This window comes from Odontesthes bonariensis, chromosome 3 (assembly GCF_027942865.1).
Source record: "Odontesthes bonariensis isolate fOdoBon6 chromosome 3, fOdoBon6.hap1, whole genome shotgun sequence".
NCBI classification, from domain to species: domain Eukaryota; kingdom Metazoa; phylum Chordata; class Actinopteri; order Atheriniformes; family Atherinopsidae; genus Odontesthes; species Odontesthes bonariensis.
The window spans coordinates 13,561,999-13,581,897 of NC_134508.1; the positions used below are offsets into that span (position 1 = coordinate 13,561,999).

At 39.5% G+C, this 19,899-nt stretch overlaps 2 protein-coding genes across 2 annotated transcripts; both read right to left on the bottom strand.

The window, feature by feature from the left end:
- Window positions 1–2,104: 2,104 nt before the first annotated feature.
- LOC142376567 (inter-alpha-trypsin inhibitor heavy chain H3-like) lies at window positions 2,105–10,486 on the bottom strand. Its single transcript, XM_075459973.1, has 22 exons — window positions 10,346–10,486; window positions 8,330–8,365; window positions 8,200–8,223; window positions 7,775–7,929; window positions 7,587–7,691; window positions 7,333–7,495; window positions 7,072–7,182; window positions 6,852–6,977; window positions 6,511–6,627; window positions 6,266–6,434; window positions 5,641–5,766; window positions 5,295–5,476; window positions 5,032–5,217; window positions 4,777–4,916; window positions 4,475–4,635; window positions 4,235–4,264; window positions 4,102–4,146; window positions 3,276–3,389; window positions 2,959–3,160; window positions 2,574–2,768; window positions 2,339–2,449; window positions 2,105–2,240 (listed from the first exon to the last, which is right to left on the bottom strand). Exons 1-22 carry the CDS (start codon window positions 10,484–10,486, stop codon window positions 2,105–2,107), a joined length of 2,775 nt encoding a protein of 924 aa, XP_075316088.1.
- Window positions 10,487–10,797: 311 nt separating this feature from the next.
- On the bottom strand, window positions 10,798–19,711 carry LOC142377724 (inter-alpha-trypsin inhibitor heavy chain H3-like). The gene is made up of 22 exons (XM_075462032.1): window positions 19,576–19,711; window positions 19,202–19,231; window positions 18,892–18,915; window positions 17,799–17,959; window positions 17,530–17,634; window positions 17,279–17,441; window positions 17,058–17,168; window positions 16,708–16,836; window positions 16,362–16,478; window positions 16,111–16,279; window positions 15,867–15,992; window positions 15,582–15,763; window positions 15,277–15,462; window positions 15,043–15,182; window positions 14,700–14,860; window positions 14,445–14,471; window positions 14,288–14,350; window positions 13,720–13,833; window positions 13,315–13,516; window positions 11,997–12,169; window positions 11,557–11,668; window positions 10,798–11,449 (listed from the first exon to the last, which is right to left on the bottom strand). The coding sequence occupies exons 1-22, from the start codon at window positions 19,687–19,689 to the stop codon at window positions 11,311–11,313; spliced, it is 2,748 nt and encodes a 915-aa protein (XP_075318147.1). The 5' UTR covers window positions 19,690–19,711; the 3' UTR covers window positions 10,798–11,310.
- Between the last annotated feature and the right edge of the window lie 188 nt (window positions 19,712–19,899).

The following is a 19,899-nucleotide window of genomic DNA, read 5'->3' on the forward strand; positions in this document are numbered from 1 at the left end:
TTTACTTTTATGTTAAAATGATTATAAACTCTTCAGATTGACTGTATTTGTATCCTCACAGTGGCAAATAAATGCAACAAAAGTCTGTTCACATTAAATAAATATAAAACATGCATAGGAAATTACTTTTATGTTATTGCTTTTGAGGCTGATATCTGTAAAATCTGGACCACATACCATTTCTTATGTTTCAAATACATGGGCCAGACGTGGCCATCAAACAGGCCAGGGGGGTCAGGCACCAGATAGTTCCTTGAGCAATTGATATATTTTATGAATTTTACAATAAATGGGAATACAGACTCAGACCTACTCAAGGAGCTGTATGCTCGAGGATTTTATGTCTCTGGCAAAGCTAAAGCCATGTACTCAAATCAAGCTTTAAAATATTTCCAAGAAATTAGTCTTTCAATGTTGTATCATATACTGGCAGGTTTAGTTTAAGATATTCGTTTCATCCAGAGTGAAGGATTTTAGCGTTTTTTGGGAAATCAGTGTATTGTGTGTTTTAGTGTATGAGGAACAGGATTTTTGATTCAAGAAAAATAAAATAAAAACTAAAATGTTAAAAGATTTATCTCTTCAAGCACATTAGTCACCAAAATGATGTAGCTCAAGGGATTGTTTATGTCTTTTAAAAATGTTTAGCTCTTTTTCAAACTAGACTTATAGGAAAGTTACAATTATGTCAAATTGGCGATCATTGCCCACTTTTATCACCTTTGCTATTCAGTCAGTCACAGAATAGATTTCAAAAGCCTGTTGATGGTTTACAAATCCCAGAACAGTTTAGGCCCAAAATACATCTGTGATGTGTTCAGAGAATATAAAGCCAGCAGAGCTCTTAGATCCAAGGACTCAGGTCAGCTGGTCCAGTCCAGAGTCCAGACTAAACATGGAGAAGCAGCATTTAGCCGTTATGCTGCAAACAAGTGGAACAAACTGCCAGTGGAGATTAAACTTTCACCAAATGTAGACATTTTTAAATCCAGGTTAAAAACATTTCTTTTCTCATGTGTCTATGCATGAAATCTGCACGAAATCTTTTAATTTATCTGGACTGTTGCTTGTTTTTAAATTAATTTAAATAATTTCATTATGTTTTTCTTTGTGTTCTTTTATGTATTTTTAATGCTTCTTCCACTCCCTGCTGCAATGCTTTTACTTTATGTAAAGCACTTTGAATTGTTCTGTACATGAAATGTGCTATACAAATAAATTTGATTTGATTTGATTTGATTTGATTTGCGTCAGGAATCTTCTTTTTCCTCTGTGCTGCCCCATGCAGCCATGAGGCTCTCAAGTTGCTCTTTATCACTGATGTCCAACAAATATCAATAAGAATCTATACGGGGAATAGGCGACAATAACATGATGTAAAGGATGACATTATAGTCCTTTATATAGTTTACTGATCATGTATCACCATGAAAACACACAGTCTTACCTAAAGATACCATGAAACATGGTACAATCATACATCTAAAAAAAGGGCACTGCTATGACTTACCATCACAGCTTTATGGGAAACAGTTGCCATTCATTTTTTTTATATCATCGGTACGCCAAATTGCTGTCATGCACACAAGGAAGCCCTAAAAGTCATCATAGGCTGTGTTCATTGAGAGGATTCAAAATGTAAAATGTGGTGTGATACTGCGTTAAGACTGTCATTTACAAATATATATGAAGTGAAAATAGATATTTTATTATTGGATTTGACAAAAACAAGCCATTTACCAAAAAATCTATGATTTATATTGTGTTTAAAAGATTATTGGGACTTGTTCTGTCATTTTAACTGCTGGTGAAAAAGCAGTTTCAGTTGTATAGCTTAGAAATATGTCAAGAATAGGTCCAATCCCCCTTTAAACCACCTGTTAACATAGTAAACGCGAATTATTTTAACATGTATTTTTTTGACTCAACAATTGGCTATGCTTTAAAGTAATGTACAAACTTTGACTGAGTTTGCTTAGCAGACACAGTTACTGACTGCTGCATCATGATATAACAATCACACGTTTAAATAACACAGGAACAGCCAGACCCAGGATAATATATTTAAACTTGACATGCCATTAAGATCTTGAGTTTTTGAAACTCAAACTGTAAAAAGGTCTGACACAGTGTAGTCTGAGGCTGTCCCATCTATGAGGCCTCTTCCATCATTGGTAACAAACCAGCAGTGTATAATTTCTCCATTCTTCACATCCCTGCTGAAGTCTTTTTGCCAGTGCCTGCAAAATATTTATAAAACATACAGATTTTTTTTTTAAAAAAGATCTGAAATCTTAACTGTGTTTTCAATGTACGTGAAAAACTTAGTAAAGTGCACCTGGTCACGTTGAGTTTTTGTCCCTTCACATACATGATGGCATCGAATTTATCTTGGATTTTGCCAGGATGCAACTCTGTCGCCTCAAATTCAACTCCATGGTAGAACTGACTAATAATATGACTGGATAATATGTATATTTATGTACATATATGTGAATCACAAATTGTGTTTTCTTGAAAAAATTGTTCAAATCCATAAACACCCTCCATATCGGTGCAACGTAACATGAAACCTTCCTGCTGTTTTCTTACCAAGTAGACCATGAACTGAAGGAGACAAGTGGTGGCTGTCGAGGGTGTAGAAGCCCAGGTATTCTTGTTGGTCATGGCGCCTCTTCCAAATTTTTGTGTGTTTGATGACCAGAAATTTAACTGAGTGCCTCAGTGTTACTGTCATGCTGCAGTTATTAGTCAATCTAAGGTCCAGACTAGAAGACAGAAACAAGTTTTAAATTTCAACTGGGAGAAAGACAGTAAAGTTGTGATTATTAAAGTTTCTTATTCACAGCCATGTCAGGCAAAGATTTATTTGTCAATGAGAACTAAGTTCACTGTATGTTTTTTTTTTTTTTTATAAAACATGTTATAGAGAAACTGTGGCAAAGCTGTGCTGCTTACCCGGTATCTTTGAGGAAGGTTGTATCAGACCACAGCAGCCTCACCTGCTTGCTGTTGTAAAAGACTGAGATATCCTGAGTGCTAACTTCCAACCGCAACCCAAGCTTCTGATGGGTAATACCAAAACGACCAAAGAAGGTGTTGTTGTTGCCATTTGGAACAAGTTTCTTCTTGCCAATGATTTGCCCATTAACCACAAAACCTAAAATTGATAAGAACGATCCATGTTGAAGATTTGATTACGATTTCTCCAGTTGTATCGCACACAGTAAATAAGCGGTGTTTTAAAACAGCTGTGTGTAGGATTACGGGCTGACCTGACTTTTGGTCTCTCACCAAATTGAAAATGGTCCCCGGTTTGTCGTTTATGTTGAAGCAGAGAGCATCGTCTCTGTCTGGCAACTCTATCATGAAATGAGGATCTCCATCCACTGCAAAATCAACACCAAAGTATAATATTCGACAAAGAGCCAATAGAAAAGTAGAGCTCAAGTTTGGCATAGTATCTTGATTTTTAAAGTGCTTGTAAATAAAAATCTGAAGTAAACCTGTGACTTAAGGGGGAGTGTGTGTGTGTGTGTGTGTGTGTGTGTGTGGGGGGGTGATTGGCTCAAACCAATAAATCAAGCAGATAGACCCCTTTGTTAAAAAAAGGAGGAGTTGTCCCCATCTGACATCAGATACAATGCAGGTTTAAGACTCTAGTGTGTTGGCTCTACTTGTCACATCTGTAAGCTACATCAGCTGCACAACAGGAACAATAACTGGGTAAAACCCTTAGAAAAACAGTGTCGAGCCTACCCCTATTTTTTCCAGAATTCAAAATTTGAATCAAACAAGAGCAGCTGTCATTAAAACATGTAGAAAATCGAATGAAATTGAAACCCTTTGAAAAGTGAATAATTTCACTTGTGTCACGAGGTGTATGATATGGCAAACCATGGGAATTGTTATATTTATTCATTTGAAAAAAAGCAATCATAGTTCCTGGGTTTGATGGGTTTTCTATGCCCCAATAAAAGTATGAATATTTTCACAAGTAGACAAGCCAAAGGACACATCCTGAGAAAGTTACACATAGAAAAAGATTAAATGGGCAGTTCCTCAATCTCAGTCAGTTACGGTGCAAACATCAAAACTTACCATCTCCTTTTCCACGGTAAAGGGGAGCAGAAGGAGCCTTGGATACTGTCATAACATAAGTAGTTTTGTGAGAAGGTGATCAGGTTGAATGCTATTCCTCTTCTATGACTGAATTAAAGGAAAGTATGCATACCTTTGCGTCTGTCAGCCTGCTGTCGCTGGTCTGTAAAACAGAAATACAGAAAAAAACACAACAGTAGAAAAGTTAGGTTGATGTCACTGGCTAGTTATATTGATTATACAAGTTGCTAATAAGACAGTAAGGGCTGTATATCTACACAGAAAGACAATCAGGAGTAATCAACCTGTGCTAAAGCCCCTAATTCATTCGAAAAAGAAGAACTGACTGCTAAATAACTAAACGTGACCTTACCTTCTGTCAGTTTATCAGCAATAAGAGAGCGTCCTGCACTGTCGTCAGATTCAGGCTTGGTGACCACCATGGAGGTGAGAGGGGTGACAAAGCCGTACCGCAGAGACATCTCTAGGGCCTGTGCTGTTGCGTTCTTTTTGTCCTGCTCAGAGCCAATGTCACTGAAAGAGAAGAAGAAAGACGACATCATTGTTTCTTAATGACATACTCAATAATGTACATCATATGCAATACAAATTCAGCATTATAAAATGATCTGAGCGGTCTGTTCTCTCAGTTCAAAGAGAACTTTGCGGACGAACCTCCTCTCGAGTAGCTGTTGGATGGTGAGATAGGCCCACAAACGCTCAGTGAAATCGCCAAAGATGTATTCCTTTTCTGGGTACACCATGTGCCAATCTGCCCCGCTGGCTTTTTCCTTTACCTGAACGTTCCCTTCAGGCTAAAACGAGAAGGGGTTGAAGGGTGAAGACTGTTGCTGCACTGTGTTTGCCATTTTCACCCAACAGGTTTCATTCATATTGTCAGTAATACATTTCCTGTTGTTAATTTCTCACCCCCTGGGCAAAGACCTCCACCAAAAAGTTATCCATGTCATTTTGAGTCAGCTGGCCAGCCACCACAATCTCTGAGCCATTGAACAAGTGGCTGTAGTGGTTTTTGGTCAAGGAGCCCACTGCATTGTCAGGATAATGCAGTTCCACGTCAAAGAGCAGAGTGCTGGATACCTCTTCATAGAAGCCCTGCAACAAAGACAATCTCCAGATTAGGCAATGTCTTTTCCAAATCTGCTCAGTGCCTCTGTGTGTGTTTACTGTACCTTGAGCTGAGTGACTACATCTGAAGCTTCAAAGATTCTGCGAGCCAGTCCTTTGTTTTGCCTGCTCATCACATCCAGGAAGGAATAAGCCACATCATTTCCAAATCCAAGACAGAACAGAGACATGTTGCCCGCAATAGCAGAATGCACATTCTGCTGGATCATCTGAGTGTTGGACACCCCTGCAGATACAGAAGCACATGTACTGTAAAGTGTTGTGTAGATGTGTCAGAAAGAAGCCAAGAGGATGAAATCCTTTGACTACTTTCTAACACGGTCTAGTTTTCAGAAAGTTCATGAACCATGCATACAAGAAACTTAAATCAAATCATTCAATAGAGCTGACCATGGTTTGGCATCCCATCAGTCAGTAAAATGATCATATCCACACTTCTGTCTGAAAGTTTCGTGTCTTGTCTTTTGCTCCTCAGCATGCTCACTGCCCTCAATACAGCGGAATTGATATCTGTGCCTGAAATGAAATAATACACAAGAACACATAAACTTGTAAATCTCGTGAGGTCACACATTTTATATTGACAAAATAAGTTTCCCGTTCTTCAATTGTATTCTTTACAAGAAGAACTCAGGCTTGGGTGTAAATACTGGATGTGGGAGGAAGGAGCTCACCTGACTCTGTCCAAAAGTACTAAGAAGTTCCTGTTGGCTCCACTGACGTTTGCAAATTAAAATGCTTAATCAAGTTTTTTTTTATTTTTATTTTTTTAATATAGACAAAAACATATCAAAGTATCGTCTTCTCTCAGTGAGGACATTTTGGAGACTCTTTAAATTTCCTGGCAATCTCACATTGATGACAGCTTTTATATTTAGCAGCAACAGAATTGATGACTTGGAGCTTATAAAAAAACAGTGCAGAAAAACCACTGGGAAAAAATGTGTAATGCACTTAATCAAACTACACTTTTGACTATGAAAAGAAAATGATTCAATGTAAAAGTTCCTTGTACTTGAACCCGCGTATGTTTTTTTCACATAGTTGATGGCTTGAGAAACATTTGTTTTAGTTGCTTTGGAAAGAGAGTTCCGCCAGGTGCTAATATTATCGTCAAACAGGACGATACCAAAGTGGTCATCTTCATGGAGGTCTCTGAGAATGGCAGCCATTGCTTCTTGAGTCTGCAAAAGTTCACAGGTTAAAATATAAAGATGTACATAGAGCGATATGCACAGTGAGTTACATATATCATGTTACCTGTCTAATCTTTGTTCCATGCATCGATCCACTACTGTCGATTACAAACACCACATTCTTAGGAATTCTGACCAGGTCAGGGGGAGAGAAGTAGTGCACAAAGTATCCATTGACAACCTGAAGGGCAACAGCACATCTGATTCAGACTAATACAAGCAAATAGCACAAGATCAGTGCATGTTTGCAGGGCTTTGGAAGTAAAGATTAGAGAAAGAAGAAAAATGCAAAGCTGTAAGGTAATTCCAAGTGCCTATTTGAGTTTTAATTGAATTCAATAGAACTGAATGATGATATATTGATCCACTAATTAATTCCTTTTACAGTATTTATCTTTTGCTGACCTGAACCTCCCCCAAACTCTGTTTTCGTTTCACATCGTACTTGACGATGAAATATCCATTAATTATTGTGCCTTCACAGCGAGGACACTTCTGCTGCTCCACTGTTGGTAAGAAAGAGATGTGTGCCTGAAAAAAAACAAACAATTAATTTGATATCAAACACAACTACTATGCAATACATTGCAAAACCTTAATGAGGGAAATCTATTCAACTCTTTACCTTTGTGTCTGAGGTGGTTTTCTCTATCAGGGGGAGCAGCTCATTGGTGAGGAAAGTTGCACTGGCCTCAACAAAGGTAATTCCCTGCGGCTCATAGATGTCTGCCAGAATCTGTCCAAACACAGATATGTATGCACACATATTCACTGAGACAGATCAGGTAAGAATTCTTTGGGACCAACACTGGGAAATGCAGCCAGTTTTCAGCTCATTCCAGCCATGTCATTGCGATGAAATCTAAAAGAGGAGAGTGTTTTCAACCTGAAACTCCTGCACTGGATTTTCGATTTTAACTCGAGTCACAATCTCATATTGGCCCAGTTTCCTCTGAAGCAGCTCCTCATAGATAAGATTGAAAGTTACACTGCTTTTGGCAGCAATGTTGACAGACGCTGAGAATTTCTCCATATTTCTTCCAAAGGCCCTGTTGTGGTGGAAATTGATGACCATCATTTTACATTCACACAACCACTTTTTTTTCAAACTTTAATTACATTTTCTTCATTCCAACATACTTTATCAGTCCAGCAGACTGTCCTGATGAAACAGCCTTCTCATACTGTTTCTTGGCTTTCTCTTTCTCCTTCACCTCTCCAGAATACACCCGACCATCGATTTCCCTGTGAGGCACAAGGACATTTTTGTAGAAATCTAAATAGACATTTCTTATGCTCACTGTCAAAATTACAGAGATTTGACTGACATGCTAAAGTTGGTGATGAAGGCGGTTTTGGGCAGCTCCATTTCAAAGCGGATTTCCTGGGTGGAGTTTGCTTTGTTTAGAGCCTTGGAGGTCATGACAGTGTGGGCGAAACGGGATGTCACCGTGCAAGCGACTCTAACACTGTACACGTCCACCTTTGCAAAGTATGGACAGAGAAGATAATATGGCATGCTTAAATTAGATATTTTGCATGGGTCAGATGTTTTAGGAAATCATGACTACAAAAATCCTAAAACATTTCAGTAAACAAGACTAGTGGCCAAGAGGATGCAATCTCATTTACTGTGAGATTGAAGCAACCAGTCATCCTGATTACTGTCTCATTTATGTCTGAATATTACATTTGGGTTTTACAATTAATTTAACAAATGTGAACATTTATATAAATACAATTGGTGTCTTACATTTGCAGAGCTTGTGATTCTTTTCTGTGAGTGAAAATGACAGATATATTTTTACAGTTGACATCAGATGAGTATATATGTCTTGCTGCTTCTACATTTGCACATAAGCATCTGTATGTAAGCTGAGTACCTTAACTGGCCCAGTGCCCGTATCTTCTTTAGTCTCCTGGAACATAACACAGAATGCAGTATTACAAAGAAAAGAGACTCTGGATGGGCAAAAACCAGGAATTACACCCTGCTATGAAATTCTCAGATAATAAGTAATCCTGATCGGAATAATCAATCCTTATACCCTTCACGACAGCTAAAAGCTTGTGTTTCCCAAAGTATCTTGTGGAGCGAGTTTTTCCAAAATATGAAGTAAACAATCCATCTTCATGTGTGGGAACCAATCGTTTTTTTTTACAGATTCAGACAAAGAGCTTGGTGTAGGAGTGGCAATAGATAATCGTGTGCAAAAGTCAGGCTTGCACAGAAGAAAAGGCCACTTCTGTCAGGGAGGAAAGAGAGGCAAACATCAGAGACAATTTAGCAAATCTGGAGTGGTGACTCAGACTCTGTGCTAAACATACTGAGGAATCAGACAGCAAAATTTAGGCAGCTGAATGGGGATGTGCCAGACATTTGAACTATTAGTGGGGTAAACACGTTGTCAAAGGAAAGATGAAAAAGCCAGCTTTTGACAGAACATTGAGGGGATGTTAATGTGTGTAAGAGAGGAGAAGAGAATTTGCTTAGTCTGGTTATGTGACTTGGCTCAACCAAAACTAGGACAGTCTTTCAACTTTGTAAAGTAAAAATGCTGATGTTTTAGTAAACTGAGGATTTTTTAAGCTGCAATATTTATAGTGAATGTATTAATAATGCAGAGTTGTTGTTGGGTCACTCTGTTTACATTTCCATCATGGTTTTCTGTAAACAGTCATTATAAACAGAAAATTGCAGCAGCTGCTGTCAGACAATCAGAGCACAACATTTTCTGTCCTTGAATGAAAGCAAAACAGAAATCATTTTATTTGGCCAGCAAAATCTCCTTGATGGCCATGACAGTGCCATTGGCTCCCTTAAGTTTTATTGTCGTCCCTTTGCTAGGAATCTTGGTGTCATTCTAGAAAGTAATTTTAAGTTTGATAAACAAATATCGTCTGTAGTCAGGGCAAGCTTCTTTCAATTGCGGCTGCTGGCTAAAGCTAAAGCTTACCTTCCGGGGAATGTCCTGGAAAGGCTGATCCACACGTTTATCACGGCGCGCTTAGATTACTGCAACTCCCTGCTTGTTGGCCTTGACCAGGCAGCACTGCGCCGCCTGCAGGTTGTACAAAATGCTGCTGCCCGCTTGCTCACGGGTAGGAGGAGGCGTGAGCACATCACGCCCATTCTTGCCTCTTTGCATTGGCTGCCAGTTAATTTTAGGATTCAGTTCAAAATTTTATTAATTGCTTTTAAATGTATGAATGGGTTGGCACCACCCTACTTATCTGAGCTTCTGCAGCTACACAACCCTGCCAGGGCACTTCGGTCCTCAAACCAGATGCTCCTGGTGGTACCTAGATCTAGGCTCTCGACTCGAGGGGACCGAGCTTTCGCAGTCGTGGCTCCGTCTCTGTGGAACGGCCTACCTTCCCACGTTAGGGCTGCTCAGTCGGTGGAACATTTTAAAACGCGTCTGAAAACCCATTTGTACTCTTTGGCATTCCCTACCAGTTGATTCTTGGCTCTCTCTCCTTCTCTCTATCTCCCTACTCTCTATTTTCTTTTTAATGTTAATGTACACTGTATGTTTTTATTCCCTGTGTTGTTTTTTATTGTTGTTTTGTTTTATTTGCTTTTACTTCGGTACAGCACTTTGGTCAATTGTGGTTGTTTTAAATGTGCTTTATAAATAAATTTGACTTGACTTGACTTGACTTGACATCAACCCCTGTATGCCCCACATACTTTTTGATGGCAAAGACCAGCTGCAAATGCAGACTTTCATTCACAAAATGTAATCTAAATATATACATATAGTTTATATTTTGTAAATGAATGCCTACATTTAACTTAAAATCACTTACAGTAATATCACATAAAATGGTATCAGCAAACAAAGAAAAAACAAACACTTGTTTACATGGAAATGATGAGCATGTGGCTTAAATACCTCTGTCAGAGTTTCTCTTTTGGAAATAACCAGAGCTCCCTGGGCCTGAGCTGGAGGACAGATGCAGACACAAACCCACAGCAGCAGGACTCTCCACATTGTGGACATGACTGGTAAACAGGAAGGCCTTTCCTCAGGCATGGTTGAAAACAAGTGTACAGAGAATTCAGGCATTTGGGAATCAAGTCTTCCCGTAGTTACTCTGCCCCCTCTAAGTGCTTCAGAGAAAAGGGGCCTTCTGCTCCTATAACATTCACAATGTGTGAGTCTGTGCTTGCTTTCCTTTTGTTGGTATATTTGTGGAATTTGAAAACGGACTGAGCAGTTAGATAGCTGAAAACATGCACATCCTGTCGTAACTTGCTTTTAGGGAGTGTGTTTTTACTGTATGTCGGAGTGTTTGTTCCTCTAATCATTTCAATTCATGCAACAGTTTGCATAAGGATGACAAGTTGTTGCCACAAAAGTAACTTTTATTCAGTGTCATGTGGTGTAAAAGTTTTAGATGCTTTGCGATTCAAATGCAGTCAGCTCCAGACATGGGTTGGGGTTAACATTTTTGACATAATTAAAACATCAGGACATGTCATCATACATTGGTTAAAGAGGAAAAAGCTTTTGAAAACCCAAAGTCAAGAAAGTCTTTCAGTACAAAGGAGAAAAAAACTAAATAAAGACGTACAATAAAAAAAATTCTGCCACACCAAACAATAGTAGAAACATATTAACCAAGTTTGAGTGGATCTGTAGGGGTTGTGTGTCCTATTTACTGCAATACACATGATCACTGAAAGTATCTCTCAGCATGTCTCTCTGTTTTGGAAGAATTTTAATTCCAGAAGTTACTCACATTGTCCACAACACAGTGAAAGAAGCCTGTGTAGAGTATTTGCGGTTTTACAACAGGTCACTTGTGAATTTGATTTTGATTAGTTCAGTGGTAGACTCGGATGTGAAAACTGCTTTTAAACTGTTTTAAAAAGGCCAGATACAATGTAGTCTGCAGCATCCCCGTCAATGAGGCCTGATCCGTTGCTGTGAACGAACCAGCAGGGAACATTTTCTCCGTTCTTCGCATCCGTCCTGAAGTCTCTCTGCCAGCCTCTGTGGACCCAGAGAGACAAATCATGAGACTGTGACTCTACATGCACATTCGACGAGAACTCCTCCACACTTAGAGGAGGCATGCGTGTCTCTGGCTTTAAATGTACCTGGTTACGTTAAGCCTCTCTCCTTTCACAAACATGGTGGCATCTGGTTTCTCTGGGACCTCTCCTGGACGCAAGTCTGTCACCTCATATTCAATCCCGTGGTAGAACTGACCTGAAAGATGATTTAAATTATAGTTTTAAACAATAAAGATCATCTGTATCACTACACTACTAATGGTTTTTAAATAGAATAAAAATTCCCTTCCATTAAATTATCATGTTAGACAGGTTACTTAACCTGGTTTTGTTCAGTATCCCTTTGTTAATACCTTGTGAATAAAGATGACAAATCAACAACTACAGACTAGGTTTATCTTAAAATCACCTTAAAGAATATCAGAAGATATGCGAAATGAAATTAGAAAGAAACCAATTTTAAATTAGAAATACAAATTCAATCACTCCTCTGGAGGTGATAAACCATGCAATTCAAGGCATACCTAGCAAGCCATGGACAGAAGGGGACAGGAGGTGGCTGTCCAGGGTGTAGAAACCCAGGTAGTCTCGGTGGTATGGGTGCTTCTTCCACACTTTGTGCAGCAAGATCACAAACTTAACTGAGTCCCGGAGAGTTACTGTTAGGCTGCGATCCTTGGTCACCAGAAGATCCACACTGCAGCAAGGAAAAAAGTGAATAATCTTTGATCCTTATCTGGGATTTACAGGAATGAGCAGCCCACACTTTGATGCATAAAACAAAGACATTGACTGCTCCTGTTGGAACTCTTTAGGAGTTTTTTTCTGAGAAAGAAATACTTACTTATGGGTGTGAGCCTTTGAGAAAAAAAAACTACTGGGTAGTTGATTGGTGCAACTCAGTGCCTGAAGGCCCCATTTTTTTATGAAAAAATAAACTTATTAGGGGCAAGATGAAGAATATAGTTCCCCCTCAAACATGATAGGCATCAACAATGAAGAATTTGGCATATAGGTAACATAGTAACCATCTTAGTTCCTTCTGGTGTTGTTGTTTTGGTCTCATTGAATGTAGTTAAACTAATATAAGTTGTTGTAAGATGTGTTTAGAATAATGCTGCAGTCCAACCTGTTACTATCTTTTCACCTTGTGAGTATAATGTATCCTACACATAACAATCACGATGTTTACATGATATTGGAGGGGGGAAAAAAATCTAATTATTGCATTTGACAGACTAAAACTGGACTTCTACACTACATATTAACATGTTGATCTGACTGAAATTGCACAACATCAACATTTCTCAAAGTCGGAGTAACACCCAGACAATCTGTTTTGGAGTAGTTACTCCTGCGCACATATGTTGTATTGGTTTCAAACTGGATTAGGCTCAGCGGATGCTTCACAGCTGCTGCCCCAGGCTTAGGCCCAGAGGACACTAGAGAAGCTCAAATAATCTGGTATCCAGTGGAAGAACAAGCTGGAAACAACTAGCTGATGTGGTACAAATTGTTACCTAAAATTTCTGTCAGATGTTTGGGTTTCTGACCTAAACGGTCATCCGGAAAAAGACCATTACAAACTAGCTGAAAGAAGATATCACCACCTATCATATCGGAGTCACCCATCCTTGTATCTGGGAACAAGCAGAGAGGTCTAAATAAACAGGCTCTTTGAGCAACTGCAGCTGAACTAAATTTTAGATGGATGTTTGAAAATGATGCAAACTGGGGAGAAAAAAGAAAGGCCAAAGGGGCCAGTTAGAGCCGCCGTTCGAGTAACCAGCTTGTGGATACCAAAAAATTTGCAATGGAAAGATGGTTAATGGGATCACTCACTTGGGTCCTTTGATAGAGGCTGTATCTGACCACAGCAGCGTGATCTGTTTGCCATCCTGGAACACTGAAATGTCTTGAGTGCTCACCTCCAGCCTGACCCCAAAAGTCTGGTGGACGATGCCAAAACGGCAAAAATATGTGTTAATTTCCCCATTTGGGGGAATCTTCTTGTCTTCAATTATCTGGCCATTGACCAAAATACCTGAGGAAATATAATGAGAACGGTTCACTGAACGAGAGAATAGGACTTGTTTGCACCAACTATATAACTATGTTATGTGTAAGACAAGTCCAAAGTGAGAAAAAAAATTAAAAACAAACATAAAAGGCAAAAGAACCGTAGGGACTGTATTTTGAACTTGTTAATCAAAAAGAAAGAAGTGATAAACTGGATGGAGAGCTGACCTGAGTCTGGGTCTCTGACCATATTGAAAATGGTTCCTGGTGCATTGTTGATGTTGAAGCAAAGAGCGTCATTTCTGTCAGGGAGCTCTATCATGAAATGAGGATCTCCGTCCACTGGAGGTGAAACAAAAACACAGTGACAGCAATAATGGATGGAGGACTCTCTTTTGAAAGGTCTCACTGATGATATCAACAATCTCCAACTATGCAACATACTTTGCACAGCATTTTTAACTGAATGATGCTTACTATGCATTATTACTTATTATGAGAATGTTCATAATTTTATGAGCACCAGCACAAACTACATCTGAAGTTGAGGAGACTGTAAATGGTTTCCGGGTCTTTTAAAGTAAAGTAATGGAGAAATTTATAATGTAACAAAATGGAAAGTGGATGAAAATATATGTAAAAACCAGGAAAACCAGGAATATCTGTACAAAAAAATTGTCATATCTGTCCATACCCCGCCATGAAAAGTTTGGGGGAAGTTATGGCAGTTTATCTTGTTGTAAAAGTTTGATACAAAATCAGAGGCAGGATGCGAGTAACCCTGAGCTGTGCTTACCAAAATATGTGGGAGAGCTTTGCTGATAAATTGAAGGGGGTGCATACAGACGCTGTACTGGTGCTACACACAGGAATAAAGAAACACAAGTTAAAGCATTACATCAAATTTACTGAAATCTTATTTTGAGCTGTGTTGTACAAAAGGACTGCCTTACCCATTAGTTCTGCCTGTTGTCTTTGCTCTGTAAAAAAAAAAACAGATGGACAAACACAACTTGACACATTTCACAGTTGTAAGCTGAGGTTCCATTCTTTGCCAATATATTAATTAAAGATAACTAATATGTGGAAAATGGGTTGTTATCTTGTACAGTAGTGATGTCTGAGCTTACAGAGAAATACTTGATTGCAGTCATGCTAGGAATAACCTGATCACTTTTTAAAGCTATTCTTTTGTTTTATTCGATTACCCTCAGTCAGTTTGTCAGCGATCAAGGGGCTGTCTGGTCCATCCTCGGTCTCGGGCTTGGTGACCACCATGGAGGTGAGAGGGGTGACAAAGTTGTATTGCAAGGACATCTCCAGGGCCTTTGCTGTGGCATTGGCTTTCTCATCTGGCCCAACACTCTTGCTGTGACAAGGAAAACACATTTGTTCCCGCAAATGGCTTGAACAGAAAACCACAATGAATTCTAACATAAATAGTATTCGAATAACAGAGTTTTTTTCTGTTAATAATGGCCCAAAAATATCCTAGATATTTTTGTAAGACTGATTTTAGTCAGTGGCTTAAGCAAAATGACTCAGGCAGACCTCTTCTCCAGTAACTGCTGTATGGTGAGGTGAGCCCAAAGACGCTCAGTGAAATCTCCAAAGATGTAGTTCTCATCTGGGTACATCACATCCCAGTCCAGAACATTGGCCTTGCCCTGTGCCTTGAAGTCATTTTCAAACTATGGAATAAAGAAAAGATGAAGAAAAATGTTAAAAAAACATAAACAGGCAATCCTAAACTTTGGTACCTCCTAAGTATCTCCCCTTCCTCACCCCCTGGCCAAAGACTTCCACTAGGAAGTTGTCCAAGTTGTTGTCCATCAGCCGACCGGCCACCACAATCTCAGAACCATTAAACAACTGATTGAAGTGGTTGGTGGTTACAGAGTCTACTGCATTGTCGGGATACTGCAGATCCACCTCTAAAAGCAGTGGGTCGGACACCTCCTGATAGAAACCCTGGAATGAAATGTATTATACATACAAACGTGTAAATGCTTTGTTCATAAACAGTGATTACAGAATTTAAAGGGAAAATGGCACATAAATGGCACAAAAGACAACACTAAACCCCTAACCTGGAGCTGAATGGCCGCATCTGAAGCTTCAAAGATTCTGCGAGCTATTCCCTTGTTTTGTTTGCTCAACACATCAAGGAAGCCGTAGTCCACATAATTTCCAAATCCAAGACAGAACAGAGACATATTTCCTCCAATAGCAGAACGCACATTCTGCTGGATCGTTGGTATATGAGACTCACCTTCAGATACACAGTCACAGCACACACAAATGCCATGCTAAGTATAAAATTCATTATGAAATAAACCATCCATCTACAGTATGTACACATTATGCATACTTACCGGTATTTGGCATTCCATCCGTCAGTAACATAATTATATCAATACTTCTCTCTGGTAGCCTTTTCTCTTGTCTGTCTTGGATTAGCATGTTTACACCTCTCAACACTGCATCATTGATATTGGTACCTCGATGAAAAACACAAATCAGTCTTTAAAATATTTAGTATGCTCATGCATGTTCTTCATTCAGGGAGTAAAGATAGCATGTGGTGTAGAATATATCAGCACTTTTTGTTGTATTAACCTCCACGACTTGTGATTCTTTTCACAAAGACCATGGCTTCTGCCACATTTTCCTTGGTTGCTTTGGTAAGCGACTCCCTCCAGGACTCAATTGTGTGATCAAACTGGATCAATGCAAAGTAGTCCTGTTCATCGAGTTCGTTCAGGATGGTCTGCAATGCCTCTCGTGTCTGCAAATAGTCAGAGCTCAAAATGTGTGCATGTAAGCATTTCTATATCCAAAGAACATCAACAGTCTGAACAATCTCTCACCTGTGCAATCTTTACACCACTCATCGATTGACTCCGGTCAATTACAAACGCCACGTTCTTGGAGACTCTGGGCAAGTCAGGTGGAGCAAAGAAGTGCACAAAGTATCCGTTCACAATCTGAAGGAAACATTAGTCCAACATGCATTAAAATTACAGTATAAGAATAAAAGAAAATGGTATAAGCTAACATGAGAATGTACTATATGTATACTTTTATCTAACTAAACAATCCAAACTCCTCCCATAAAGCATCTGTTCACCGAAATCATCCAGAAAAAGAACATTAAAGAAAAGCCTTTAACACATATTGAGGTTGCTTTGAATCCATGAACTGCTGACAGCTGACCTGAATCTCCCCAAAACTCGTCTCTCGGTTCACATCGTACTTTATGATGAAATCTCCATCAATGAGGGTTCCATCACAACCTGGACACTTCCTCTGCTGCTCCATAGTTGGTGAGAAAGAGATGTGTGCCTGACAAGTGGATAAAATAAATCCAATAAAAAAAATTGTCAAACTGATGAGCACTGATCGGAATATTTTCCTTTTCCAGTAACTTTAACTAATTACAGGTACCATACTCAGTTACTTTGGGGGAGAAGTAACTAATAGCTATAACTAATTACTCTTTAAAAGTAACATGCCCAACATTGATAATGTGGAGCCAAACTCTTCATGACGGACCAAGACTGCACCTTTTTGTCAGTGACGGTTTTCTCCACTAGGGGGAGCAGATCATTGGAGAGGAAGGTTGCATGGGCATTGACATAGGAAAGGCCTTGAGGCTCATATATGTTTGTCACGATCTGTTTCCATCCAGGTAAAAGCAGAGACATGAGATTATTAGTAAAATCACACAATAGCTCAAAATGCTGAAATGACCATGAGGCAGGTGACAACATGAGCATGGACTCACTCGAAACTCTTGGACCACCATTTTAGGTTTAAATCGGTTTAAAATCTCATACTGGCCCAGTTTCCTTTGAAGGAGCTCCTCGTAAGTCAGGATAAAAGTCACATTACTTTCAGCTGCAATATTGACAGACACAGTGAACTTTTCCATCTTTCTCCCAGAAGCCCTGCAAAAAAAAAAAAAACAGACAAAACTGTTGGCTACTGTGGGTAAAGACATGGGTTTATGTTACATTTTCATCTGGATCAACTCACTTGACCAGTCCAGCTGTCTGTCCAGAAGATACAGCTGTGTCATACTGTTTCTTAGCTTTCTCCTTCTCCTTCACCTCTCCAACGTACACCTGACCTTCAATTTCCCTGAGAAGCACAAAGATGAGAGAACAACAAGGTGCACCTTAAAGAAAGTAAATTCATTGAATCGTGGTGAAAATTTTAATAAAAATAAAAATGGTCTCATCAAAAGGACCACAATGAAGGTAAGTGTGGGAACAGAATATAAACTAGACTGGCAACAGACTGACATGCTGAAGTTTGTGATGAAAGCGGATTTGGGCAACTCCACTTCAAAAAAGATTTCCTTGGACGAGTTTGCTTTGTTTAAAGCCACCGAGGTCATGACGGTGTGGGCAAAGCGGGATGCCACAGTGCAGTCCACTGTCACACTGTGCACCTCCACCTCCGCCTGACAACAGGAGAAAGGACGAATGATTAGAAACACTTATTAGAACGTAAGGGCCCTTATCACAAAGTATCATAGTAAAAGGACAGTTTTTTCTCGTCTGTCTGAAACCGAAAGTGTTTTAGCGAAAGTTTTTCTTTATGTCCTAGATTCACAATTCTTCCTCTGAGTAGGGTAACAAAACTGTGTATCAGTCCCTGCTGAAATCTGATTGGCCCTGGATGTGCCCCTGTCCAGTCTCTTTTACTTGCAATAGAGAGGGCTCTGGGTGCTTTCAGATAGGAAAAAACAGGGAGGACTGGGAGGGGAGCCAAGCTAGCATCTGTTCAAAACAACTCAAACCTCGTAAACTTATTGCGGTTCAACCAAGTTCAACCAGTCATTTCTTCAAAGTGCTCTGACCGCTGTCTGCTGCAGGTAAAACACTGACTACTTATACAAACCCCATTTAAAAGAAACCAGAGTATCCCTAATGTTCATATGAGCAGCTCACTGACTGACTGACTTGAAAATTTGTGAGCTCACCTGTTATTTTGGACAGTAAAATACTGTAATTGTTTTTTTTGAATAGTTTTGAGTTTTTTATGCACTGGTAGGTGCCAAAAAATATGCCAGCTTGGAAAAGGTGTTTCAAAAAGCATTACGTCGCTGCTTCCACCCTGGGAGTGTTGTAATTAGGCTGCGTCCTCTGAGCAGGAATGATGAGTGCATTTCAGGTGCCCAGTAGTTCCTAGTAGAGGTCTCTGTGGAATGGAAGTGGGACTTTTTTCCTATCAAAGTGAGTCATCCAACTGGATGGGATTGGCTAATTAAACTGGATGCTTGTATGTGCTGTTTACACAACCGTCACCAGTACAGAGGTGCTGAGACCCTTCAGACTTTTTTGTTGTTGTTGTTTTTTAAAAAGCCACTACCATTACATATACTTGTCTTACCGTAGCCACTTTTGCACTTCTTTTCTGTAACGGAAAAAAAGAAAAGATAGAGAAATTAAAAAATTAAAAAATAAACATTTTGCTAAATTAGAATTGTGTAAAATGACAATTTATGCTTTGGCTTTAAGTGACTTGTATACATCTTCAAACAAAATAGTTTTCATTTTATGTTGACGTTTCTTACATGCACATTTTTCAGTTTAAGTGTGAATCGGTACTTATTCAGACCATGACAGTGCTTAAGAGAGTAGAAAAACAAAACATTTTCAACTACACGAACAGACTGCTTGTGAACAGTCTGGCCATTTACCTGCAGCCATCTGACAGCTCCTCCTTTCTCCTGAAATACAAATACAAGATTATCGAGCAACTATGGCAGCAAGCCATTAAAGGGAAAGAAGTACTGCTTAAACATGAGGTACTGTAGCTTGTACAACAAAAGCTCAGAATCTGTCACACATAAGGACCTCTGTGTCATTCTGAAAAGACCAATGTGATGGAGAAAATCACACGATCAAATCATATGAAAACTACTACCAAAGGGGCAAAGAAAACAGACTGGTGACCACATCAGGAACTATCACATGAAAGCCACACTGGCAAAAAGACATTTGCTAAACACCATGAAACAGTGTGATTTGAAATGAAGATGAGAATACAAACAAAGGTGAGCGTGCAAGTTACCCGTGGAGCTTCACTGTCCCCGGGGATGACCAGAGCTCCTGAGGCCAAAGCAGACAGCCAGAGGCAGGCACAACCACACAGCAGCAGCAAGCGAACACCCAACGGCCCAGACATGACTGAACTGCCGCTGAGCACTGGCTCACTTCACTGCTGAGAAAGGCTTCTCTGGGGGATGGACAGCGTGGGTGTGTTTGCCCTTGACTGTTGACCAGTAGATTTTGGCCAGATGTGCAGGAGGTCCTGAGATACAAACATGTTACTTATAAAGCTAAAAGAACATAATTGTGACGTAATAGAAAAATTTTATGTCATAGCATACTGGGA

Bases quoted from the DNA above. Each gene is read 5' to 3' on its own strand.
- LOC142377724 (XM_075462032.1), bottom strand. From the start codon at position 19,689: ATGTCTGGGCCGTTGGGTGTTCGCTTGCTGCTGCTGTGTGGTTGTGCC. The intron at 16,837-17,057 runs GTGCAGTCTTGG...TCCACTTGTCAG, and splicing joins AAACCGTCACTGACAAAAAG to GCACACATCTCTTTCTCACC. The intron at 13,517-13,719 runs GTCAGCTCTCCA...ATATTTCCTCAG, and splicing joins GGTCAGAGACCCAGACTCAG to GTATTTTGGTCAATGGCCAG.
- LOC142376567 (XM_075459973.1), bottom strand. From the start codon at position 10,486: ATGCCTGAGGAAAGGCCTTCCTGTTTACCAGTCATGTCCACAATGTGG. The intron at 8,366-10,345 runs GTATTTAAGCCA...GTTATGTTCCAG, and splicing joins AAAGAGAAACTCTGACAGAG to GAGACTAAAGAAGATACGGG. The intron at 4,147-4,234 runs GTATGCATACTT...ATGTTATGACAG, and splicing joins GCAGGCTGACAGACGCAAAG to TATCCAAGGCTCCTTCTGCT.